A 27,541-nucleotide genomic window follows, 5' to 3' on the forward strand; every position below is an offset into this window, starting at 1 on the left:
GAAGGCAAGGCAACAAATAGGAGATAACGATGGGAAGCCCGACAATAACCATAAAATGATAACAGCAGAAAACCCCAAGATTAACACCACTTAAGGACTAATGATTACAGGATGACATTGCAAAATGCATGGACTCAAATGGAAATTTACAACTATAAAGTTGGGATGTTTTGCCAAGGAACTCTGGGTTCAGTCCTGCAAAGCCTCGGAGCATCGGATCACAACAGACAGAGCCGAGCTCCTCACCAACTGGCCATTAGATTGACTTGAGCTACAACAGACCAGTAACTATAAAGACCATCTGCAGGGTGGGGGTGCGTGTGCATGTGTGCGAGCGATGTGACTGAAAAGCATATGCTAACTGTTGTATTTTAAATAAAGATGGCATATTTGCCTTCTCTCTTATAAAAGATCCCATGTACTTTGTATAGCATAACACATCCACACCTCTCTCATGGTGGAATCCCATGATTCACCCCCCACTCTGACTGGGTCATCAAATTACAGTATTCATTTGCCAACTGTAGTCTTAGCAGGGCTAGCTAGGTTATAGCCCATGCTTAGACTTTCCTCTGGGAGTCTAGACCAGTCCAAGAATGCAGTCACAGAAGAAGCTTATTCAGAATCAAGTAACATTTATTTACCCATAGGACACAACAGAGAAAAAGGTCAACAACAAAAACCGCAACATATACAGTTTTAGCTAAGCTTAGTATTTCCTTCAAGTAGTTGGGCAGGTCCAGCTTAGCCTTGGGGACCAAGTTAACAACCCTCTCCTCTGCAGACCCTCTCCCTCCTCAGAAGCTCAGCTTTTCATCACTTTCACAGAATCACATACATACAGGGCTAGAAGGGACCTTGAGAGGTCAAAGTACAACCCCCTGCACTGAGGCAGGACCATGTATACCTAGATCATCCCTGACAGGTGTTTATCAAAGCTGTTCTTAAATTGTCCAGTGATGGGGAATCCACAACCTTCCTTGGAAGCCTATTCCAGAGCTTAACTACCCTTATCATTAGAAGCCTTTTGGCCTGAAAGGATCAAAGTAAAGAAACAGTGCCAACAGTATATTAGAAAGTCTCTTACATCTAATGATATTTTTCTTTTGTTCTTAAGGAATGTGTTGAGCTTGGTGATAAGCAAGGTTAGCAAGCATACTTGAGCTCTCAATGTGTTAAGAGAAATGTCAAGAACCAGGGAAACAGATGATGAAATGAATAATATCAATTTAACTTCATATAGAACAATGTATTAAAGAAAGATATATGATAAAAAACATACATTACATAATTCTTACTTTTATAACTTTATTGAGACATTCATCAGCAACCATCCTGACATCAGACTCTGCATCATCACTGCAGAGAAGAAAGAGTTCCATAGCAATACCAAGCAGTTTCTGAAATTCCGGAGAATTCCTAAGTTTAAAAAAAAAGTTAACGTTAAAAAGTACACTATGAAAAGTTAAATGAATATTACTCTTTGTGAAGACAGGCTGAAGACTGGAGTCCATATTTATAGTTTTCACTTTTCCTGTTGACATGGTTTGGAAATAAAATAATATTACAAATGTCCTTTTGCAATTGAATTGAATTTCCCATGCCAAATATTCTGAATGTGAGACGGGTCAATATAGCATCATATTGTTTACTTATAACTGGAGTTGTCACCCATTCTCTTTTCACCCCAGGATGACCCTGCATCTTACATACAATATGTTAAAGCAATACAGCATTCCAATGCTCAGAAGACACAGTCCTTGCACCAGAGTCTCCCACTACATCAGAAGTGTGTGTAAACTGCTCTTACTGAACCAGCATAAACAACAAAGCACGGCACTTGGTGTACATCCCAAAAACCAGCATATTGATTGCAAAGCTCACTCTAAATTGCAAAGACATATTATTTAGAATCCAGGGAGCATTCCTCCATGAGACTAATTTCTTTAAAGCAGCCTTCCAAAATACAACACAGATTACCTGGGGCAAGCAAAACTTTTTTTTTCCCCTATTCCTCATCGTAAGGATAAGCTAGTAGATGTAGTGCAGGAACAGATGTATTCATCATAATTTTACAAATCAAACTTGGATTTGAACCACTCTGGAAAATTTAAGAACATGCGTACTTTTTATTCTTCTCTAGAATTCTGCAATTTTAATGGGATATTTTCAAAGAATTCTTCTGATTCTGTAAAAATGTTTTCTTCACATTAAATTCAATGAATAATTCCCCAAAACCCCATAAAAGAGCAATGAAGACTCTTACATTCAGAATCCAAGCAGGTGTATAAGTCACACACAAAAATGTGAAAGGAAAGATAGTTCACTGATCAAGGCCATTTGCCTGGGACATGTCAGTCCTGGTTCTTTTCCATGCTCAACCACAGACTGCCTGTGTAACTGGGGTAAGTCACTCAAGCCTCAGTTCCTCATTTTTAAAATGGAGATAAAAGTACTTCTCTACCTCACAGAAATGTTGTACGGATAACCACATTAAAAAAAAAAAAAAAGAGAGAGAGATTGTGAGCTGCTCAGATATTATGGTAAAGGGAGCTGTAGATGAGTCTAATATAGGCAAAAAATACTTCCTTTGGGATTTGTCAACTGCTTACCAATGGCTAGGATTATTTTACCAAGAGTGGCTTTAGCTAACTCTTGTTAGCAACATTAGCTGACAAGCAGATATTCATCTGTCTCCCCACCTTTCTCAGGGAAGGCAACATATCAAGTTAAAGTCAGAAGGGCAAAAAACCATGGTAATTCAAACAAAATCTATACAGCATTTAAAGTTAATAGACTAAACTCTACCTTCTCTATTAAATTATTAAATGAATATTAACATGTAGTAGACAATTTTAGCCCAAGTTTGTAAGCAACAGAAATGCATGGCAAAAATTACACAGAAGTTATGTATTTGCCAAACTCATATTTAAAATGTAATCCTTTAAGATGAAACTATACTTTTGATCAATATTCTGTATTTTTTTTTACAAGATATTGTTTCAAAAATAAAACTTATTTCACCTTACTGTATAACATTCAAGGGTACTGTCAAATAGCGTAGGACCAAATTGCGAAAATAATTAAATGTGAACAAAAATATTTACACAGAACTTTTTTTTAAAGACACTGAAAAGATTGTCATGGATGTTATTACCGTACTACCTATGAGCCCTAGTTATGCACCAGGTTTCTAATGTGTTAGGTGCTGTACAACCAGAACAGAAAGACCATCCCTGCCCCAAGGAGTTTACTTTGCCTGCAGTTTTGTCAACACCAACTACAAACGAAGACCCAAATCCTGTCACTGGAACCACATGCAGGATCTGGTCCAAAGTATAGCTTCACTCTGATCTTAGGGAAATGCAACGAATAAACAAACAGTAAACAAGTATATATTTGGGCCAAGATTTTTTCAGAGCAATTACAAATTTTCGATGTCCAATGTGAGACAACTAAAAAGGGTCTGACAAGTGTGGGCCCTAAGCCAATTTCTTAATTGCAGAGCTTAAGCTTTCATTTTAAAAAATGAAGTCACTAAACGGGAAACGAAAGTAAATTAAAGCAGTGTTTTCTTTGGAGTCTGCACATATACAGTTCCAGTGCCCATACTACTCTCTTACCCCTGCCAAGCAACATCTGAATGAAAAAGACCTGGTCAATTCCTATACTATTATATTATTAATCATACTTATACCGTGGAAAAGGCTTGAGGCCCCAATCAGTGGTCATCATGCTAGGACCGCACACGCAATAAGAGACAGCATATTCTCCAAACAGCTTACAACCTAAGTAAATATTGCTATAAAGAAGTCATTGGGAAACAATGAAACTGTCAAGAACCATGTCACTTTCACGCTGTTCCTTGAGAATGCCACCAAATGCAGCTGAGACAGAGACACTGGGGAGAATGAGACAAAGGATGGAAGTTGGAGGAATATAATAAGGGCAAAGTGTAGTTCTTGCAAGGCCAGCAGGCCCTGAAGGAGAGAAAAGAGATGTAATTTCTGCATGCTTGCACCTATACAGGAACAAATTCAAATTGTAAGTAAGCCAAACTGAGTGATATGAAAGATTAAGCTCCCAAGCAGAATCTGGGGACTAACTCAAGGTAGAAATCTCAGCACCTTCCCAGTAGCTGAAGAAAACTGGAGGACTAGGGTTTTCACCAGGGCATTTCTCCTGGACCTCAGTTATAGCAAGGTCTCATAACAACCTTTGGATAATCGGTTTGGTCCTCCAGAGAGTCTGCTTGGTAAATTTTTCAAGCCCTTAAATGTCCTGTTTAAAAGAGTACGTTCAACATTTAGAATTAAAGATCAATTAAAATGAGAAAGCCATAAAAAGTTAAAGTAACTTTACCAACATTAATAAAATGAGTTCAGAAATAACGTTTTATTACCTTAGAGACTGAGCAACTATGTTTTCACATATTGTCAGGCAGTGATTCACTCGATCTTTCTTGGTAGTTGAAAGTTCTTTTTTTCTAAAATTAAGAAGAGAATGTACTTTGAATAAATCCAAACATGTCAAACCAATCACTGTTAGTTTGTGTGGTATGACAACTTAAATACTGCATTCCTTACTGTAATTCAAGTCTGACAGATACACAGTCAGCTATTTTATTTGCCAACATAGCCTAAATGAATACGGTAATGTCTACACTACACAGCTCTTAGTGACATGGCTGTGTCACTACAGCCGTGTCGCTAAAAGTCGTACTGCGTAGCTGCTGTTTGTCGGCTTTCCTGCCGATAAAAAACTTCCACCCCCCAACGAGAGGCATTTGCGTTGTCAGCAGGAGCGCACAGTTCACACTGGCGCTTGTCATCAGCAAATCTTTCGGGGGGTCGGAGGGGGGGAAGAAGGGTATTTAACACCTCTGAAAGACAAAAGTTTTGTCATTCAATAGCCTTATAACAACCCCAAAGACTGATCTCCCTTCCTCCCTCTCCCTGCCACCTTAGCCTCAATTTGTCTCTATTTTAAAACACAGCACTCTTACAGACGTGCATCACAGCTAGCATCCATTCCAGCCAAAGAAAGCGGATCAGAACTCCCTATGAAGCCCATAAGTGGCATTAAAATCAACCACATTTTACCTGAAGGAGATAGAAGTCATTGTACCATACTGGCACTTCCGGATTATGAGAAACTGAGGCACAGTATTGCGTTAATTACTTTTTTCTATCGTGAAATCCTCTACCAGCCCCAAAGAGTTTACAATATAAAGAGACAAGACAGATCAAGAGTGGTAAGGGAAACAAGGTCTCATAGAAAGTTAGCTGCAGAATCAAAAAGTGTAACCCTGAGTCCCTAACTCTCACAGTGCAGTGTTCCTATCTAGTATGCCACACTGACTTGCTAGTTTCCCGCACCTTGTTTATAAGCTAGCTGCACTGATCATACATTACACAACTGTTTGAGCAAATGACAAAAATTCAGGCAAAATTATATTGGTTGATTAAGCATTTGGAAAGCAAGGGTAGACAGAAAGTCTCAGTAAAACAGATTCATAGATATATAAAATGAAGTATATTTCTATTTTTTGCAGTTCAGTACAACACTATCAAAATGAGAAAGCACAGACTGCCAACAAGAGACATTCTAGGAAATTGTAGTCCAAAAAGCCAGATTCATCTTACTTCCCCATCCAATCATATATGACGTTGGTAGATTTTCATATAAACCGCAAACAAGGCTAAAAGATAAAATACACACGAAGAGCAAGCTCTCACTTTCAGAATACTAATTTGTCTTTTTGCATAAAAATGTAATTGCCTTGCCACTAAGATGTACTGAAGTAAATCACAATACAAAAGTTGAACCCCTCACTGAAAAAGAGAAACTATATTAAATGTAATAAGTTATACTGATGCAATCGTTATGTTGAGATTTTAGATATTAAGGTCAGGAAATTCAAAGTTAGGTTTTCTGTGGCATTTTGAAGAAGAGAAGTTGTGAATGGAGAATGACAAAAATTGGTAGAAGCAGGTAGTACCTAAAAAACTACTTTTACCTTGGTAAGATTTTAAAGTTGACAGCATGTCTCTAACCAAATTTGTAACAATTAGTTTCTACAGTGACACAAAAATTTCAGCTACCTATTTCTTGTCAGTGACATCCAATTTTCCACAAACATAGGTTGAAATAGTTAATCCATTTTTTTCACATTTCTCAAAAAACTTCCCTTTTGGGATGAAGTTCCTCATATTTCATCTCAACCCAAGGTTTTGGGGTTTTTTGAGGAAAGAGTGAATAAAGAAGAGGGTTAATAATAAAATCTTATTTTGAAAGCACCTTACTTTCTTCAGAATGCTAAAATATCTTACAAATTTACATAAATCATTTCAAGCGCCCTTTACACACACACACACACACACGCTTAAATGCAACCACACATGGAATAAAAAAGCAGCAGATTAACATCAACACTGCATAATAGTTTAAGACAAAAATAGCGAAAAATGTCATGGCCAAATTACACAGTAGGCAGAATGAGTGACCAAGTTGAAATTTGGCCAAAAGGACCATGGTAAACACCAGTAACTCTTGGAAAGGACCTTTAATGACCACTGTCAGAATCTCCATTTCACATCACTTAAGACAGCAGGTTAAAATACTCAGAATCACTTAAGTGACTTAGTGTCTAAGCCCAGCTAAAGTCAACAAGCTCTTAAATCAAACTCCTAAACCCCTTAAGTACTTTTGAAAATTTTACCAAACATCTCCAGCAGCACAGTGCCTTTTAGCACTATAGAAGCCAATGGTTCAGTACTGACACAGAGGAAGAGTGCAATTTATTGAATCAACTTCCATTTGGACATGCATGTAGACTCACTAAATATAAAGTATGCCAATTAAGTTGCTGAATATGGTTACCTTTGTATTTTAATTATTAAACCAAAGACACTTCAGCCCCAACCAAAACTCAGCACGGCTTCAAAGTTAGTTGAACTAGCATAGGCTAATCCAATCTCTATGAAAGTCAATCCACTGTAAAAATCTACAATCAATGAGTTGAGCTAAAAATGGAACAATCTACCTGAAAAGAATGACTCATACTGTATTTTGGTTTATGCTCAGATTTTAAAAGGAGAAAGTCTGCAAAGAATGCTAACACTTCACTAGCTACCATTTGGGTAATCTAACTAATGTAAAACTTGGAACTATGGGCCATTTCCAGTTGCCAACCCTTTCTTCATTCATCATCACTAATTTACAATATTTTCTTGGTTTGTAATACAGCTTTGTGTGATGTTTAAAGATGAATCTCTATTAAAGAACTACTTTTCTGGGAACCTGAGTTGTTGATGACAAGTGTCACTGTGCATAATCTTGTTTAGTAAGGATTGTGATGAGGAGAGCTAGGAGGTACTAGTATGGAGGAATGAATAACTTTAAAACAGCTAGCATTTTTTGTTTTCCTTAAATATTATCAAGTGCGTTTGAGAAATATGCAGGAAAAATTTCAGGGATTGTTCTCCCTCATGAACTTTTATCTCTTAGATCAGATCACCTTTCTCTTGGATGTGGTTACTATCATTATCAACATCTACAGCATGACGAAAGATAACATTTGTCACCGGGGTTACAGGATTCCATGACTTTCAGGGACATCTGTGACATTTTCTGCTTCAACCCTAGGGTTGCAGGAGGCCCCAGAGCGGTCAGCCAGCAGGGCCTGTGGGTGCCGGACATCCCCCCGCAGGGCTTGGGCTCTCTTCCCTCCACCCCTTGGGCTTCAGTCATCTCTCCGTCATTCCCCCACACGCCCATTATTTTTAGTAGAAGTAACAGACAGGTCCCAGGCGTCTGTGAATTTTTGTTTATTGCCCGGGACTTTTGTTAAAAATAACCATGACAAAAGCTTAACCTTAATCATGACTGTTCTGAAGTCTAACCATAGTGCTGTGGTGGAGGATGAGGGCAAGGAGCTGTTCAGCGTCACAGTGCTGTAGCATCCCATCACTGTGATTGTCTCCTGTGAAGGTCTTGATGGAGCAGGTGTAGAAGACCCCAAATTAAAATCTTTATTGTCTGAACACTGAATGTACAGAATTTTCTCCTGATTCCCAGAGCATTGGCGAAAACAGAAGGGCTGTGGGTTAAGTGATTTCTGACTTGTATGCAGTGATGTCGTAGCTGGTGTTGTTCCCAGGATATGAGAGAGAAAGTGGGTGAGGTAATCTCTTTTACTGAACCAACTTCTGTTCTGTCCAATAAAAGATATAACCTCATCTATCTTGTCTCTCTAATTTCTGACTTGCCAAAAGTCACTGAACTGCCAGAAGGCAGTCTGCAAACCTAGCACACACCCTGATGTGGGACCAGGTAAACAATCATCTTTCACATTTGGAGGGAGTTTTACCAAATGATCCCAACCCATTTTCATTTTTCCAGGGAAGTCTGTGAAGAAGCTAGCCCATAACCCTGTCCTGGGGCATCTTGTCCCTAGCTGCCTTCTCATGTGGCAGTGGCATGATCCCAGTGTTTGTGTATTTGTTGCGCTGGTGTTTCTTACTATCTGGAGAGTAGACTGAAAGTTGATTTTACCATTGAATAACACTGTCCAGAAAACTTTAACATATCCAGTTAAGTTTCTCCACAGAGTCTACTAATAAGATAGTTTCTTATAATGGTAGCTTTTTCACAAAAGATCTGTTAAAGTATGGGGTACAAATACCCACAAGTAGATATTAAAATATGATGTAAGGGTCTGAATTTAAACTTGCAAAATAAGAACAGTGAAAACTCAGGCTTCTGATCTAACCTTATTGACTCTGCTTTTAAAAACAGGCTCTATGGTATGCCAGGTAAGTGGTTGGATAGTTCCTGGTGGCACCCAAAACAAATACAGTTGCAAAACTAAAACACACTAAGGCCACATAGGATGTGGTGACGTTGTTTGGAAATTCATAAAAGCATTTAAAAACATAAGCAGAGACATCCTCAACTTAAATCATACTTTTACCTGCAATATTTTGATCTAAGAATAATATAATTTAGAGACTCGAAAGAAAAAATGTTTCGTTTGGTGTGTTCACTTTGCATTTGACAGACATTTGTGTATGGTCTCTTTCACTACCTCAGCTCTGCAGCTGGTCAATTTCCTCAATCATTTGTGTCTTTCACTTAAAAATAGGAAAATGTGGTAAAACCACAGAGTGGCAGAGGGACTTGGGCATATGTGGTGAAGGAAGATTGGTCTCATGGTTTCGGCACTGGACCACTGGGGCTTAGGAGAGGTCTTGTGTGACCCTGCTCTAAATCATCTCTTATTCCTGTCTCTTTTTCCATTTGTAAAATGGGGATAGTACTTAATTATTTGCCAGGTGTTTGAGAATAAATTTGTTGAGATATCATAGAAGAGCCTATAAACGGAAGAAATAGCACCCTAAACTACTACTACTATTTTCTTTTAAATGGCCATGTTGCCATTGCCCTTTTAAGTTTTAACTCTGTCATCTTTTATCATCTAAGTTGTTATCATCAGTGTAAATGATTGGTCAGCTAACATTCACAGGATACTCCTTTTATTATTCATTTATGTGATGCAGTAATAACTTTTTCTTCCCAGTAAGAATTTTGCTATGCAATATTACAGGTAAATGAATGGAGACCTTTGGGGTTTGTGAGTTCATATTGTAAAAATATTTAAAACTATAGGGAAACTATCAGTAACTGTAGGTATAAAATTACATGTATTAATGCCCAAGACCATTTTTTTTAATTGGAATACGTAGTATAATACACACAGGGGGTCACTGATTTTCTTCTTCTGTGTTTTGTGAAAAACATATACTTGAGGATCATCTAAATAATCAATGTAATAAATAATGTTTTAATAAAACTCCACCTGAATAAGAACTAGCTTTGTTTGGGATTTAAAAACTCTCTAGCAGTTTTTAATATTGCAACATGAAGAAGAACATAAAACTGACAAAACTGAAATAACTAATCTCTTTTCACTGTTCAGGTTTTTTAAGAAATTGTTACATATAATTCAAACAATAAATTATTACTTCTACAAGATTAAAAAAGTTCCCCTAAAAGAATCAGATTCTGACATACTGGACAAATAAGTGTCAGCACTTCTGGTAAAAGCTGAGTGATAAACTACTGAACTTTTTGCACCCCCCTAGAGAACTGGTTCTAATAAGAAAAAAAGGAGTGCTTGTGGCACCTTAGAGACTAACCAATTTATCTGAGCATGAGCTGTGGCTCACGAAAGCTTATGCTCAAATAAATTGGTTAGTCTCTAAGGTGCCACAACTACTCCTTTTCTTTTTGCGAATACAGACTAACACAGCTGTTACTCTGAAACCTGGTTCTAATAAGATATGTATCTAACGCCATATAATGTAATGAGATCCAGAAGGCCCGTGTTCAGAGAGATTTGAGTCCAGTAAAAAGTGTAGATGTTTGTATAAAGGAGTGGTTGTCTGTTAGTTTTTTCTTTGCACTTATTTGTCTAGGTTATCATAAGTACTATAATAATTTGTCTGCTCTTTAACCGTACTAGTGCTTTTTAAAAAAAAAAAAAAAAAAAAAACACACCTACCCAGTTTATTTCTCATTTCTTTTTTGAAGAGGAAAAAAAAGCTTTCAGTATTTTCTAGATAGATACCCAGACAGTTACCAGAAGAGACACGTTAATAAAGTATCTTCTTCCAGTGAGAAAGGGCCAGCTGAGAGTAGACCACCAGCCTTGCTTTGCTGGTACACACGTGGATTATTATTATTCCTGGAGTTTACCAGGGCTTGTGCGACAGGCTCTCTAGCCGTCACGAGGGATCACCGGTTGCAGCGGCCTGGAGACGAAGTCGCCTCGCTCACTGCGGAGCAGGTTAATGCTTTTGCTTCTGGTGAGGAAGGATTTTGCTGGTGGTCTTTAAGCGAAACCAAATGCTTCTGGAACCCGCCTTCAGACAACCCTTAGCTGAAGAGGCGGCAGCAGCAGGGGCCCATCCACCCCACCCGTGACAGGGCGCCCAGGGGCGTCCCCGCCAGCCCGCTCCCTCTGAGGGCAGCCGCTTCTCAGAAGCTCTAAGTTCCCTTCCTAGTCTTCGCTACCGACCCAGCCTCGCCGCCCCGCGGCCGGACACTCACGCTCTCTGGAGCGGCTCCTCGGGGATGGCAGCCGGCCCCTGCTGCTGCTGAAAGGAGCGGAGGGACTCGAAGGCCTTCATCAGTTTCTCCATGGTGGCCATGTCCGCTCAGTCCGTGCCGCGCGCCGCAGGGGCCAGTCGACCGCAGCGCCCGGGGACCGGACTCCGTCTCTTCTCCTCACAGCGCCTGAGCCGCTCGCTTGGACCCGGAGCCGCCTCGCCGCTCACAGCGCCCGGGAGCCTGGGGCCCCTCCCGTCTTCGCGCACGAGCTGCCCGCTCCTGGAGCCCCGGAGACTCCCCGTTCGCCGCGCCCGGGCCGCCGCGGCACTGTCCCTGCCGCCGTCGGGATCCCAGCGCCGCCGCTCGTTACTGCAATGAATGAAGAAGACGCTGCAGGGGGCCGCGATCACTCTGAAGCCGCCTCGCCGCCATCTTGGAAGCCTCCCATCATCCCCCACGCTACCCCCTGCCAGGCCGAGAGCAAAGTTCCCTACGCAGGTGACTGGGGCCGGCGTACCCGCGGGGGGGGGAGTGGAAAATGAAAGAGCGACAGCCTCACGCACCAATCAGAAAGGAGTTCCGCCCGCTGCCCAAACCAGCCAGCAAAGCAGTAGGCTTTGGGGCGGTGTCACCGTTCAGACAAACACAAGCTTGGTTGAGGAAACACAAATTCATCCACACGCTCGCTTCACCGCGCTCCGCCTCCCCTCGGGAAGATGGCTGTCCGGTCCTAGTGCCCCTTGGGTCGCTGTCAAGCTCCGGCCGGTCTGCCAGCTGCCGCCTGTCGAACGGTGGGGGCGCCTCCTGCAGAAGGGTCGGGCTCACGTAGAGCAGGTCCATAGGGCAGCAGGCCCGAGCTCCGTGGGAACAGGGCACGCAGAGCAACCTCCAGGTCTGTCCACTCCCAGCTCTTGGGCTACAGTTGCTACTTGGGCTCCGGGCCCGAGGCTTTGTCCGTTAACGCTCAAGAGCATGTAAGGAGAATTAATGACAACAGCTGTGAAGTTAATGCATATTAAACCCTGGGTCTGGCTAGCCCACTACAAAAGCAGTTTCTCCTCCGTTGGTGTTCACACCTCAACTGCTAGAAGAGGGCCTCATCCTGCCTGATTGAACTAACCTCGTTATCCCTTGCCTCATTCTTGCTTGCATATTTATACCTGCCTCTGGAAATTTCCACTACATGCATCCGATGAAGCGGGTATTCACCCACGAAAGCTCAGGCGCCAATATGTCTGGTAATCTATAAGGTGCCACTATAAGGTGCCGCTTTTATAGATCCCGACTAACACGGCTACCCCTCTGATATTAAACCCTGGTGGGGCGTGTGGACAGTCCCATTCAGAAGTGAAGTGGACTTCATTCACATTAACTTAAGGGATTCAGATAAAGCAAACTAAGGTCTGGTCTACATCTAAAATTTAGGTTAACTTAGTGATGTTGCTCAGGGCTGTGAACAGTTTTGTGCTCTGAACTTTTTAGTTAGATCAACCCAACCCCTGGTCTAGACACATCTAGGACAGTGGAAGGATTCTTCCATCAACCAAGCTCTGCCATCTCTTGCAGAAGTGAATTATCTTCGTGAGTGGTTCTTAAAAAAAAAAATTTACATGGATCGAGGAAGCATATACGCTACAGCACTGTAGTGGCATACCTGTGCTGCTGTAGTGCAGACATATCCTAAGGTTGAATTGAGTGACAGTATCCCTGTAGGTTTAATGTTCTTCAGAAACTTCAGATCATCTTTAAGGTCCTGAGTATCCCTCCATTAACAAGCCCTAATGCAGCTAAACTGGTTCCACCCTTGTAAGGTATGACGAACTGTTTTTAAACTGTTTTAGTTAAATTGGGACAACATACATTCACCCAAGGCCTAAGGTATAGACATCTCACAGGGTATATCTGCACCATAAGCACTACAGTGGCATAACTGCAGCTACTTCGCTGTAGCACTGTAATGTAGACACTTGCTAAAGCACTGGAAGGGGGTTTTCTGTTACTGCGGTAAATCCACCCCCAGGGAAGGCAGGAGTTAAGTTGATAGAATAATTCTTCCATTGAGCTAGTGGTATCAATAACAGATCTTAGGACAGCTTAACTGGGTCTCTGAGGGGTGTGAGTGACGTAGCTAGGTTGACCTAAGTTTTAAGAACAGACCAGGAGATGGAGATAAGGGATAGCAGTATAAGCGGAGCTCTGTGCTCTATCTTCCCCTTTAAAGGAAAATATCCATGAAGTAAAAAATTCTACATCCCTAAAAATCCTTTCACTTTTTTCAGATTCACTTTTCATCAATCCTTTCATTCGCTTCCTGCTTGAAAGCAGGAGCTGGGCACACTCTACTGATTATGGTGGACCAGACAAGCTGAGCTCAGACATTGCCATAGAGGAGAAAGCAGCTGCTCCTGTGGGACTACACCCACCAAATGCAATCATGTCAGTCCTTTGTCTCCTCCTCTAAGGGTTCAGGTAGCTGGAAGAGAGGACCAAACTGTGCTTAACACTTACAGAAACTGAGTGGGGAGAAAGGGAGGCTTGACTTCTCTTTGACCACAGAGACAACAATCGTTTGATCTCAGAAAGACACTTCTGAAAAGCAGTTTTTCTTTGGAATCAACAGGCACAGGTATTAAAAAAAAACTTAATTGTAAGAATATACTCAGAACTCCACAAGATCAAATGTTATTTTATATACAACTTGTACACTACATATTATACATGCCAAACACTACCAGTGCTATCAGTACTTAAAATGCTTTTACAGAACGAATACACAAATTTCCAATAAGTGCACTTAATATACATTTACTTCCCAAGTAGTAGTCCCTCTTGATATTTATTCTGTTGAAATGGAAAAACCAATTAGGTTTCTCCACGTTTCCACTCTAATAGCACATGCACTACAGAAAAAAAGACATTGACATAGGCTGAAAGGAGACATTTATTACAAGAACTCAAAAGATTGAAAAGAACCAGTGACCCATTGGCACACAGAATATTTTCATCTGAATTAGGTCCCATTTTTCTGTTTTCCAACCTCTTGTTTTGAGACAGATGTAGGTTAGAGTTAAACTAGGTTTATATTAAGACTGGACTTTACAACTGTATTTCACGCCAGCATGACATTTTGCATTCATATAGACCTATTTACTTGTGCATCATTCATCCTTGTATATATTCAGTGTTACTTGGGCTTCAGCCGTGGGCTTTCCGAAGCTAAAACTTGTTCCAAGTACTCTGATTTACATGAAGGCGCTCCTCTTCTTCCTATAATTTTCTGTGTCAAGGGTACCTTTGTTCTTCTGTGCAAAATTAATTAATACTAACTTTATAACCTACTGTTGTGAACTAGGTTTTTTTAAGTCAATACTTCTATCAATATAAATCTAATTTGGGGGTTGGGGGAGAAATCAATGTATTGTTGCACTAAATTTTCCATACAGTTACAACTGCTGGCTTTAATATAACTGGTTGCTTGAACCCAATTAACTGAAATCTTTTGATTATGCAAATTAAAGTAGATAGAAAAAGTAAGGAAAAACTAATCAATATAATAAAAATCTGAAATGCTGTATGCAGCTTTTGGAAAACTAGCTGCTGAAGTTTGCCTAGATTAGGAAAGCTAAATGGCTAATATAAGCTCCACCTCCTAAGAAAAGAGATTTTTAAATAGATTTTCACACTACACAAGTTAAGCCTTTTCATCTTCTCTGAGAAAGATGTTTAACACAAGATTGAAGATTCTCCAGGGAGTCTTTCTAGAACTATATCTGAAGTTAGGGATAAAATTTTCTTTAGTTCTGTCCATTCATTATTTAACTTCTCTTCATTACAAAGCAAGGTTTTCAGAGGTGCAGATAATTTTAGAAAGGAATTTGTGTTCATTTACTGCAGGTGCACACTGAACTGTGGTACCTGGTAAATTGTTCCAATGGTTAATTACACTCTCCGTTAAAAATATATGCTTTATGTCTAGCATGAATTTGTCTAGCTTCAACTTCCACTCACTGGATCATTTTATACCTTTCTCAGCTAGATTGAAGAGACATTTATTAAATATTTCTTCCCTGTAGATAGATATGTGTAGACCAGAGGCTCTCAAACTGTGGTCTGCAAGCTCCACTTAGGTGATCTGCAGATAGTGCCCGCTAAGGTGCACACCTGAATGGCCACACACGAGAAAATGAAGGGCCACCCACCTAATTAGTGGAGCTGCACAGGCGTGGCTCCACTAATTAGGTACCTGGACCCTGGAGAAGACACACATGTAAGGTGAGGTGGTGGCCTTGGGGGGGAATAGGGGGCTGAGGGGTGAGAAGAGGGGTTTGGGGGAATTTGGGACGTGCAGGGCTGCGGCTGCCAGAGAAAGAGGCGACTTTCCCACATCTAGGGCTGCAGCTGCCGGGGAGAGACCCCCCAACTCCTTCTCAGCCTCAGATCTGTGGCTGCTACGGCAGGGGAGAGTATTTGCACTACAATCATTGCACCTTCATTTGCAGTTTAGGCATACTCAGAGTGACATAAAATTTTTGTCACTTCAGACCAACATTGCATAATTTTTAACAAAAAGGTTATTTACACTTTCAATCCATTAACAAAATTATTGTTAACATTTTTATAAATTGGCCAAAATATTCAAAGTAAGGCTTTTATACCCGTATTTTCAAGAGCACATAAGTAATTTAGGAGCATGCATCCCACTGACTTCAAACTATAAACCCTGCTGGAGAAGCAAAGCCTGTTTGAAGAATTTTAACTTTTTTGACTTGTGGAAGTTTAATATATTGGAAGGTGATATTAGTTGTAACTATAGCAAGTATGAACATGTAGTGTTATCACAGCAAGGCTGTTCATGAAGACCAGGTTTTTTTTTTTTTTTAAGTATAAATGAGCATTTTAAGTGTGAAATTTCCTTAGTGTAAAAAAAAAAAAAATCTAAAATCTGAAATTCTACTAACAATTGGAAACCAAACAAGTACACAGCATTCACTTCACTTTCTTCCCAATTTAATATCTTAAATTGCTAAAGAACTACCAATATGTAAATAAAAAAATCTAATTATATTAAAATGGATTTAAATAAAAATTGATTTAAAAATTATTATTTTATCCACCTTGGTTCCCATGAAAGACTCATTACATAGATCAAAAGATGAGACTACAAGACATATGATCTGTTTATGTAGCAGTGTTTTACTTTTATTTCAGTCATAAAAAATGCTTGATAGAACATAAAGCTGCTGATATAAGAACATTTTAGTGGTTGGAAGACACTTTTATAACTTACGTTGCTCACATTTAGCAATGAAAATGGTTATACTTTGAACAATAATTCTGATACATTAGCATCATTATGCAAAGAAGAAAGGAGAGCTACCTACACGTGTTCAAAACTTAGTAAAAAGAAAAGGAGTACTAGTGGCACCTTAGAGACTAACCAATTTATCAGAGCATAAGCTTTCGTGAGCTACAGCTCACTTCATCGAATGCATCCAACGAAGTGAGCTGTAGCTCACGAAAGCTTATGCTCAAATAAATTGGTCAGTCTCTAAGGTGCCACTAAGGACTCCTTTTCTTTTTGCAAATATAGACTAACACGGCTGCTAGTCTGAAAACTTAGTAAGTTACTCCATGTGGACAATACAATAAATATGGACATTGTGCAGACATTCATAAGAGATAACATTACCATCAGAAAGCATCCAGATCATTCAAGTCAGATAGAACCAGAATTCAGTTTAATGCTGTTTCTATTAACGTATTAGAAGGAGCAGTTGTGCTGATTGGTCAAGTATGTAACAAAAGAAAGTTACTCTAGTTTTTCTGGAAACTGAAACAAATACAGCTCTTCATACAGTTGCTCGCTTAATATTAAGTTCATGTTACAGAACTAAAACAAAGATCTAATGTCTCTGTTGACATGTTTCTAGAATCTTGTGAACAGTACTTTTTTATTTCATTAGTGACACAATGAGAAATTTCTTTACACTGCGCAAAGTTGGATTCAGCATTTATAATGCAGTCACAACAAATACCACACTGGAACCAATTGGCACAGTTTAATTAGTTGCACCCTTTAAGAATCACCTTCAGTATGTATAATTTTCTGGAAAGTCTATAACTGGTTTCTCAAATTAGCCAACTAAAGCAATTCTCTTTCATATATGGGAATAGGACTGCATAACTAAAGCTTAAAACTAACTTGAGGAAAATACGCAGCATTCACCAATAGCTACTACATTATGTTGCCTGAAATACCACAATTTTTTCATATACTGTGGTGCAGTAATTTTAAGTGCTTTTTAAATGGAGAGTTTTGTATAGATATTGTGAACACAGACATATAGTGCTATATCAACAACTAACAACAAAGAAGCTGAAGAACTCTTTATAGAAACAAAAACAGCCTGAGACATGAAGACTCCATTTTGTTGGTCACAGAATGGGATAATGAAAACTTCTGAGTTACTAGCACATTATTTCACTGCTTTGAAAATACAAGTTAAACATGTATATTAACATATGGACATTAAGAAATTAAGGGCATACAGGAACAAACACTAGAGAACACAAAACAAAGACAAAAGGAGACTGATTGTGTTCTCACACTGGTGTAACTCCACTGAAATCAATTACACAATATAAGAGCACGATCAGGCCCAGTATTTTAGATCCTTAGCTTGCCATTGTTATAGCCTTGGGGGTAACACAGGGGTTTTGAATTGGAGATCGTATACTAGCTTTACATGGAAGTACTCCTAATCTACAACTGTGTAAGATTGGAATTTGCTTTGGCTTTTGTACAACTTCACAGTAAAAGCTAAAGGGACATGTTCATATAAACAAACAGAATTCTTCAGTCCTTCCTTCCTTCCTTCGTCATGAAGTTCTACCTACTGCGTGAGCTGTGAATCAAGGCAAAGTTCACAGAAAAAAATAGTAATTTATCACACCATGAGTATTCTGCCTTCAGTGCTTTTCAAAATTTACCTCCAAGAAGTGTTAAAACAAGAAATTCAATGAGAACATTAATCAATATTACTACCTAATGATAAACAGAGGAAGATGATATCAGTGTACCATATGTAAATGGGTTACATTTATACTTATGGTTTGTGACTTTCTAATTCATGAATGGAATTATATTAGGCAATATCTGTTCACTAGTATTTTGTCATATTTTATGTCGTCTTAGTTACTTTTACTATCTTAGATGTTTGCAATGGTGACAGTTTTAGTTTACTAATTCCTTATATAAAGTGCTGAGGCTAGTGCTCTGCCATGATAAATGATACAAAAGTCAGACTGCTCTCTGCATAAGAGGCAAAAAGACAAATTCATGTCTTTTGTCACAAAATGTCAATTTAAACACACTGAAAAGTGATTTAGGCCCTAATCTTGGCAACACTTATGCCTATGTTTAACTTTACAGCTTTGAGCAGTCCCAGTGGGGAAATTCAGAGTAATGAAGCTTAGCATATGCATAAGTGTTTATAGAAACAGGACAGAAGAGTAAAACCCGTTTAGAACCATTTCCCCTTGCTTGCCCACTAGAGCCCCAACCTTGTTCCGACTGAAGTCAACAATAAAACTTCTACTGACTTAAATGGCACAAGATCAGGCCCTCAGTGCACAGAAGTAGCATGGAAAGATGGGCAGGCAAGAGACTCTAAATGCTGCCTTTATGGCACAATTTGCTAGTCTCTGCAAAGGCAGGAGGGACAGCAGCACTGTACAGGTTCCTCAATAGTATTGGATTTCCATCTGTCTCTACCTCCCTTTACAGATGAAGTTTTAAATTTGATGACTCTAAGTTCTTAGTAAAATTGATTCAACTGTTCATTGTTACATCCATCTATCCACAAGCCTCAGAAATCATGGATATAATGTTAAAAACCTATGACTGCCTCATGGCAAAAAATACAGCCTTCACTGTAGGTGAAATTCATTAGTACAATTGTGCATTGTATGCCACTCTGGCAATGCAAAGCAGCTGCAAACCCAATTTAAGTGGTCAGTTACACCAGATTTTCAGCTGCTTTGTATTGCTTGAATGGCGTATAGTAGCCAGAATGCACTAGTGAATTTGGCCCTATAAATATATATTTTAAAATGGACCTTGCAAACAATAAGAGTGCAACAACACACAAGTTAAAGAAATTTAATGAATGCTCAAATAAATTTAATTTACTGCTAAGGTAAATGAAAGAGATGCTCATTTGGAAAGCTATGAAAATTTGACAATTTATCTGACAAGACACAGCAGCCTTTGGGATAAGGAAAAAAAGATGGTACTTCTCACTTCAGATAAAATGAGATATAGCATCTTCCATCCACAGATCTCACAAGCATTACAATGTTAGACCTCAACACTACTTTACAGTAGATAGCATGCACATTTTAGAGAGGTTTATACAGATTAGTCATTTGCTAAAGGTTAGATTCTGACATAGTTAGGAATAAAACCCAGGAATCTTGACAGTTAGACCCTTGCTCAAAACATTAGACTTTAGATAAAACTCCCATTTATAAAAACAACATGCTGTTGCTTGAAAAGAATGCCTCTCTACCAATGGCCTAAAATTTCCACAGGTGCCAAAGGTTTAAACAATTATGATTAAAAACTAAATTTTCCTTGTTTGCCCAAATGTGAACAATATTTCCTTTTCTGAGCAAATTTACAGTAGGTATGTGTTGGTCCATATTAAGAATGAACACATCAGTGGGTGGGAGTGCAGTAGGAAGTAGCAGTAATGTTCATCTGATTGAGATGTTAAAAACTAGAACAGGACAGCCAATTCTTTTGAAAGGTTGCTTGTAAACATAGCCTCTCTCTCTGAGGGAGGCCCAAGAGTGGGCAGGGCATCCTCCCAGCCAACTGGTGTCATTAACTGTCAGTCTGAGTGAGGAACTGCAATTTTTTTTTCTTAATTGGTGGAACTGAGAGAACAGAAGCACAGTTTAGGTTACAATTGCCCTAATTTTGAAACTTTGCTCATACAGATACTTTTTTAGTTACACCACAAGGTCCAAATTCTGCAGGAGTGCCTGAGCACAGGTCCCACTGAAGTCAATGGAAGCCTTGCATGCATCTTGCCTTGTTTTCCCAACTTAGGTGAGTAATGGCTAAGAACTCAGATTATTGAGAATGTTGATGTCACTTGCTATTTACTATGGATAGTTATAAGTCACTGTTGTACTTTCTGCAAATCTTTCAGTTCTCCAACATTTTTAACACTCTTATTTCCTTAGCTGCTGTCCTGTGTTATGGAAATATAACTTTGTTTAGATCAGATAGAGTAAGGGTGTTATAGTAGTTGATTTCCTAATTAAGGTATTGTCTATATAAAAAAAGATAGTATCTTATTTGATTTTGAGAGCTTGACATGCATGGCAAATAAAAATATACTATTTTCTTTACTCTATTTAAAGCTGATACCTGTGGTTTCATCATTTAAAACCTCTCAGGCTGGGGCCGTGGTATTCTTACCCAACTTGCTCTAAACTGCTATTAAGTCCATACCTCACTCCATACGTCCACCATTGTTAATGATACCTTTGTATCACTACACTAAAAACCAGAAGTTTTAACGTAACATTTATATTAATCAAATCAGAGAAGCAAAACCACTGTTCTCTATCTGGTAAATGTCCCAAATTCTCCAATGGTTATGCCCTTACTCCTATACCCCTAGCCTCTCTGTCTCCCTCTGCTCCTGTGTGCACCATCCCAGCTCATGCTCATTCTCCATCTGAGTCTATCCACACTCCAGTCCCCTGGCTCCTGTCCCCTTTGTCCTCTGCTTCCCCAAGCCCCTGGTTCCTGCAACCCCCTCACATTCCTTCTTGCCCCCATTTCCCACTTCTGTGCATTCCAATGTGGCCATTTTCTACTTCTCATACTAACTGGGTGCCAGCAATGGGAGTATTGAGAGCAAAGGAGAGTGTCCCTGATTTCAGTTCATGTGCCCACGGGTTACAACTACCCCCAGCAGCCAGGAGCAGCATTTGCAGGAAAAGTCCTGTTCTGAGCCTTGGGTTGAAGCATGCTCAGTCACTCTGTGCAAATGTCATATATGCAGTCCAGTTGTCACAGGAGCTGTGAAGGGAATGGAGCATGCTCAGCGCAGATGGAATCTTCAGAAAATTTAGCTGTCAAGGAAGTCTCTGAGCATGCACAAACTTCAATTTTTCAAAGGCGTATAACTTGGTCAAATGTGAGTAAGTTTTTCTGGGGATGGCAAAGGCACATTCCTGACTCTGGGGTAAACTGCGCTGCCCAGATTTCAAGTTCCTGATCCAACGTGTGGAAACACTACAGCCTCTCAATGAAACAGTTGTAAGAATATTTATAACATGGGCAAAATGTGTTGTTTGGATCTTAGAAACATCTGAACAATTTTAGTAGGTAGATAGAAAGAGTCAGGCAGACATCTGAGTTGGATATGTTCAACCAAGAAGGTTAAAAGTTGGCGAAGTTATAAGCAACAAAAATACTGTGTCTTAGAATGGGAAGTCTTGAACAATCATATCTACAGGCTGCAGTACCAATTCCACCTTTATGAAAGAATATCAGTGGGGCTTGTTTCTTATGGAATTATTCTTTTTTGATGTGTTTAAGAATTCATACAGAAAAATTCTTAATTATTAGTTTTATTTTTACTCAGTAGTCATGATCACAGTCAACACTGTCATCAAAATGTAAGAATCTACAATAGCAATAAGCAAGGAGGTATTGTGTGGTAGATCAGATCATACCATTTCGTGATTCTGACTTACCAGCACATGCTATAAATGAAAGCCTATAGCATGGAGTTGGCTAACAATTGCAGGAAAAAAAGTTCTGTCCACAGTGCTTAGGGAAATCCTGTTAGCAATAACCATGAAATACTCAAAACATAGTCAAGTTGTATAGCTGGCATGGTTCTGATTCCAGTGTAGACAAAGGCCTTACTCAGATAAGCTATATCTAAAGTTGGGAAGGGGAAAGCTATGGACCAAAATCATAAATTACTACTTCTAAAAAAATCTGGAATTCCTGTTATGTTCACTGTGACAAAGATATGAATAGAAAGGCAAGATACAGAGAAATGATTTATCTTTCTGATAAATGGGGGAATATATATATTCACATACTTAGGTCAGAAATCTATTACTACTTCTGATATCAACATTTGCAGAAATTAAGTTTGTTGCAAAAACAAGGCAATACATATTACACACAATATACAAAACAAGAACTACTTGAGACAAACAAATAGTCTTTAAATCCAAACTTCTAAAAAGTATTTTACAGAAACCGGTCACAGTGCACTGAACTCATTCCTTCTTTTCCTTGCCGTTTCATTTTAAATGACTTGGGAACTACATTAGGGTGCAATCTAACAGCAAACAGAAATGAAGGGTTATTAACACCAGAAATATTAATACTAATCAGTATAACAAGTCTACTGTTGAGAACAAACCTAAATAATATTCTGAGGAATAAGAAACATAGTGCCATTCAGTAGAGTTGCCAGGAACAACAACAAAATCATCCCCAAAGCCAAGTAACATCCATATCACAGATAGCATAAGTTTCTGTACTTTAAAACCCTTAAGTATTTCCAGATTCATTCCAGTTAAAATACATAATATATCACACACTTACACTTAAGTGGCACTCATGGCTTTTTTACAATAAAGATTTAGTGAAAATATACATCTTAACACTTTAAAGTACAAATATACAATATCTGAAAGCCCATACATAATTTTTTAAATTTATAATACACTTTACATAGATAAAAACATTCAGAGTTCATTCATCCTTTTATTTTTGGACTATAATTCTCTGATTTAGAGTCTAGAGGACTCCTCTTCATCATCAATGTAACCAGATTTAAAACAGACCTGAGAAAGAGACAAGACAAAATGGCTGCATTTAGTTAAATAAGTAGCACAGCTGGCGTTTTGTGGCTTATTTGTTTTTTTTTTGTTTGTTTTAAATAGAGTCCATATAATTTTTCTGCTAAATAAGTAGTTTTGTGGATATCAAAAGGAAGCAGCAGGCACCTCAAACCAAAGCTGAGACCGTTTTCACTTAGTCTAACTTTATTTTAATTCTTTCCTTGTGAAGTCAGTAATAGAAGACAAGATTTATAAACAGTATTTCATAGCCAATTGAAGGACCTCAACCCATAAAACATTTGCAAACATTCTTCATCAATACAAAGCCCAGTTTTTGAGGATAGCTTAGGCAAAAGAAAAATTATAATCAGCAATAAAAATGCAAAGTAAAACTGTGGTCAAAAGACCAACATTTTGACTGCAACCATGCTAGCCTAGGAACTATTGGTACATTTGCAAATTAGTTTTCATTCACCAGATGGGATAGCACAGTGCCTGCAAAAGCTGAAAACAGTATTTTGTTAGGTAGTCTCCTGTATATCAGCCAGAGACAAATGTACTGGATGAATCAGTAACAAAATGTCATATTACTGTGTAAATTAGCCTACGTATTTTGGTTCTATGTTTTAAGGCCTCAGTGGATTTTCTGATACTCAGACAGTGTAGGTATTAAAATATTTCTTCTTTTATATTTTTCATATGAATAGCTGAATGTTCACATTCAGTGGAAACAGTTTCAAATCAAAATAATGCAGAAGTATAGTCTTCCCTCAGTGTAGATATCTAGCTCTCAACTTAAATGGGATTCATGCATAGGCATCCAAAGAAGACTAGATTCCTGAATAACGTATAATCGGGTAACACATCATTCCTACATTAAAAACAAACTGGAAATTTTCTTATAGGTACAGATCAAATATATTTTCTAAAAATGGTACTCTGTTGTTTTTCCTTGCTTAAAGTGTCTTTTTTATTGTAACCAAAAAGTCAGTTCACACCAACATTCAAATGCCCAACGGATGACAAAAATGTTTAATATGCAATTATATTGCACAGCTATATTGTAGATGCTTCATGATTTGTTCCTAGCAATTTAAAATAACTAAATCTCTATTGAAAGCCAACATTATTTCTATGGTTTTTTACTGGGATGAACTCATCCTTCTCAAAACAATTTCACTCCAAATTTGTATGTGCTGGTCTACATGTGGAACACACTAACAAACAGCCTATATCGTTCAAATCTATATGCAACAGACTATATTAAGACAAACTATGTTTCTCATGTCTTTTATGATAAATATTTTGGGGTACAATTCCTAAAGATTGCTCAATTTTAAGATATTTTAATATATTTATTAAACATTAGGTCTTAGAAGTGGAGTCAACTTGTTGTTTGGGAGATGGTGTAGCTATACATGGGTTTCCCAGTGAACAACAACTTATCTCAAAATCTACACACCCTTAAAATATCCTGATGTTTGTCTCCTAACATTTTTTTCTTTGGGGTCACTGTCCATTCAGTGATCATATCAGACATCGACATTTAGTCCAATCTACAGTTTTGATGATTTTTTTCCATTATAAGCCTTTTTTATGCATAGTGATAGATGATAATTTGATAAACATTTTAAATTAATTTAAAAAGCAAAGGCAAAAAAGTAATATGTAATATATACATATATTTATTTGTATTTTATAAGAAAAACAAAAAGCCATAGGCAGTACTCTTACCCCTCTCCTGAAAAGTCTGTGAAAGAAGCCTCTCTTTGGTCTAGGAGTATCTTTGCTCGTATCTAGGTCTGTTGACAAGGTGACATCAGTTTCATATATATTGAGCTCTTGAAAGCATTCTGTTTCAATCATCTAGATGGAAAGAGAAGAGATACAAATGAAAAACTCAGTCATATAAAGACCTCCAGACATTATTCCAGTTCACGTAAGTTAAGAGTGGCCGGTGGGCTAATGGCAAGTTGCCAGCATAACAACTGGATTCTTTGCTGAACCAGGGCCACATAGAGGAAGACACAAAGTAGCTTTAACCACCTTTGTTCAACCTAACAGGTATTTTATTTTACAATTAGCTATCCTCAGTCCCCAAAAGCCAGCACGGCTGCCAGGGATCAGCCGGAGACAGCTGCTTTCCTTGCCGCACGATCTCTATTGCACAGGCCGGTCCACTGGATTTATGGCTCCTTTGTGACAGTGATCAGGCAAAAAGCAGACACAGCATAACCATATATCTGGGCCCTTATGTGAAGAAACTAAGACCAGCTTTCTATAATTCTTGCTTGAACCATAACATAAAAGCACTCATATAAGCGTACCCCACATCCCCCCACCCCAACACACACACACACACTCTTACACTTTGCTGCTGAATTTCCATTGCCCAAACTGCAACATGTACAACTTCTTGAACTGGAACTGGATTTAATCCATGCCAGATACATAAACATGGATCTCTCTTTCTCCCTGTTTCAGGGCAGCCTAACCTGGAGCAGGTGAAGCTGCATATGAAATCTCATTAATTACAATCAATCCAGTGTGCCCACCACATTGGTAGGGCGAATTAACTCTAAATATGGTCCTAAATGAATTCATTCATTAGTCAGTTTGGAATACTTATTTAGGAAGCAATATCAAGTAATGTTTGACTAAAGTAATAACTGCTTTTCTGAAAACCTAGAGCAAGGAGAGTCCACAGAGTTCTACACTGTGGCTCTTGGCTGTTCTCAACATGAATACACAGGTAAGATCTATTTGAGATGCCTGTAAAAACAGCTAACGTTGAGTACATTTATTTTTTTGTACTTTGAATGGCACTCCTTCAGGTCCCACTGCTTTGAATGATAATATTAGAAATCTTTCAGAGACAGGGTAAAAACAAGAAATGTGCTCATTGTAGCGGATGCTATTGTTTTCTAGGCAGCATTCACTAAAGCATAGGGTGGTGCAGCTTCCATCTGTTCAATTTTATGCAAGTTACATGTGGCTCTTGGACTCCTGTCAAATCATCAGTGGGGCTGTTGGGAACATTCTGGAGCAAATGCTTGAAGTAAAAAGGAAGTTTCATTATAAAGTCTGATAAGGAAGTTAAACCATTTTGTATTTTTTAAATGTTCACTATTGTTACACTAACACAAACAGGACTTGTTCAAAGTACAGTACCTCATTTTGCCAAGGGATTGAGACACAGCCTGTAACAAATTTGGAATAGAAATCGTCATCTGTATTATCCAGGTTCACTCCTTTTACTGTGGAGAATTGCTCTATATCCAAGACATCCTTACAATACACCGCACGTGGCTGCAATATGAAACAATGTTTGCTTCTTTGAGATAATTTTTATTTTCAGAGAAAATTGGGCAATTAAAAAAAAAAAAATCTTCAGTTCACATTGTTTCCTATTCACTATTTATTTACCTGAACACCGAAAGGATACCACTACACCCTCTAGACTAGTACAGCTTAACCAGTGGTGTGAGACCTGTAGGGGGTCATGAAAGGACACCCAGTGAGTTGCATGCAACCAAGAGCAGCAAAATTAATGGTCACTAGGACCCATGGGAAGCCCTGACAAAGGAAGTAATATAGCAGCTTGCTCCCTTTCACTTCCTGAGGCTGTGGTAGTTGACTCCTGCTCTGCTCACTCACTCCCAATCCCAGAGATGTTTCTCAGTGCCCAACCTTCATTTGTCAGGATAGGGGAAGTAGTGATTTAAAGAGCTGGGGAACCAACTTCACAGCCCCTTGGAGCTGTACTTTATTCCATGGATCTCAAAACCCTTTACTAAAGGAAGTGCCATATAAACAGTTAAATATCATCATTAAACAATACTGAATTACATTTGCATTGTGTTACCCATTTAAATAATTTTGTTAGGACTCTCTTGAGATAGGGCTCTCCTAAGTCTTTGCACAAAATTCAGGTCAATCATCTACAAATATTGCCACCTCCCTATTCAACCCCTTTTGCAGATAATAACTAGCTTCTGCACCCTTCCTATTTTCCAGTGCAAATTGATTTAATTAGCATAGAAGTATATTGTGTCTATTTAAGTACTAGACACATCTGTCTCATCTACTTACATCTGGTAAAAACGGAGGTTCTAACATGTTTGCTTCCAGTCTCTTGAAGTTAATATTCTTGAAAATGGGATGCTGCTTTACAGCAGCAGCTCCATCTCCAGTGCACCCCAATCGTTCCTTTGGATCTTTGGCAAGTAACTGCACAGACATAGTAAACAGATCATTGAATTCGTCCTTTATACGTGCCCTTTTAAAAGTTATCTTTACAGCATTTTTCAATAGAAAAATATATATTAGTTTTATTTGGCTCCTTTGCTTACTGAAATCTGCAATTGAAAGCTGTACCAAAATGTTAACTTTTAAAGAACTGGAAATCTGAAATATGTGGCTTAAGAGCATTAAAGTATTTTCATTAGACTAGTTTAAATTAAAAACATTCTGTTTTTTAATTATTATAGATTCTACCCATAGAGATGGCTTAGCAGCTCATTAAACTACATACTTATGT

The 27,541-nt window shown here is 38.7% G+C and overlaps 2 protein-coding genes and 1 long non-coding RNA gene across 14 annotated transcripts in view; 1 reads left to right on the forward strand and 2 right to left on the reverse strand.

Annotated features, from left to right (window-relative positions):
• HTT (huntingtin) overlaps positions 1–11,600 on the reverse strand; it is a 182,417-nt gene extending 170,817 nt beyond the window's left edge. For all 7 annotated transcript variants that reach the window (XM_073342650.2, XM_073342649.2, XM_073342651.2 and 4 more), the window contains exons 1-3: positions 11,113–11,600; positions 4,403–4,486; positions 1,299–1,419 (exon numbers count right to left, since the gene is read on the reverse strand). In XM_073342650.2, the coding sequence (XP_073198751.1) occupies positions 1,299–1,419; positions 4,403–4,486; positions 11,113–11,213 (306 nt within the window). In that variant the 5' untranslated portion in view covers positions 11,214–11,600. The remainder of the gene's footprint in view (positions 1–1,298; positions 1,420–4,402; positions 4,487–11,112) is intronic.
• The window catches only part of LOC140910802 (uncharacterized), a 64,082-nt gene continuing 47,337 nt past the window's right edge, over positions 10,797–27,541 (forward strand). Inside the window, exons 1-3 of one of the 2 annotated variants that reach the window (XR_012158739.2) lie at positions 10,797–12,350; positions 13,392–13,738; positions 20,116–20,227. This is a non-coding gene — a long non-coding RNA (uncharacterized LOC140910802). The remainder of the gene's footprint in view (positions 12,351–13,391; positions 13,739–20,115; positions 20,228–27,541) is intronic. The other variant, XR_012158738.2, reaches the window with a different exon arrangement.
• Positions 16,698–27,541, reverse strand: part of GRK4 (G protein-coupled receptor kinase 4) — an 82,741-nt gene continuing 71,897 nt past the window's right edge. For 4 of the 5 annotated variants that reach the window (XM_073342660.2, XM_073342658.2, XM_073342661.2 and 1 more), the window contains 4 exons: positions 27,094–27,231; positions 26,173–26,310; positions 24,736–24,867; positions 16,698–23,004 (listed from right to left, as the gene is read on the reverse strand). In XM_073342660.2, the coding sequence (XP_073198761.2) occupies positions 22,951–23,004; positions 24,736–24,867; positions 26,173–26,310; positions 27,094–27,231 (462 nt within the window). In that variant the 3' untranslated portion in view covers positions 16,698–22,950. Of the gene's footprint in view, positions 23,005–24,735; positions 24,868–26,172; positions 26,311–26,427; positions 26,492–27,093; positions 27,232–27,541 lie in introns of those variants that run through there. The other variant, XM_073342663.2, reaches the window with a different exon arrangement.

Source organism: Lepidochelys kempii, chromosome 4, assembly GCF_965140285.1.
Source record: "Lepidochelys kempii isolate rLepKem1 chromosome 4, rLepKem1.hap1, whole genome shotgun sequence".
In the NCBI taxonomy this organism is placed as follows: Eukaryota; Metazoa; Chordata; order Testudines; family Cheloniidae; genus Lepidochelys; species Lepidochelys kempii.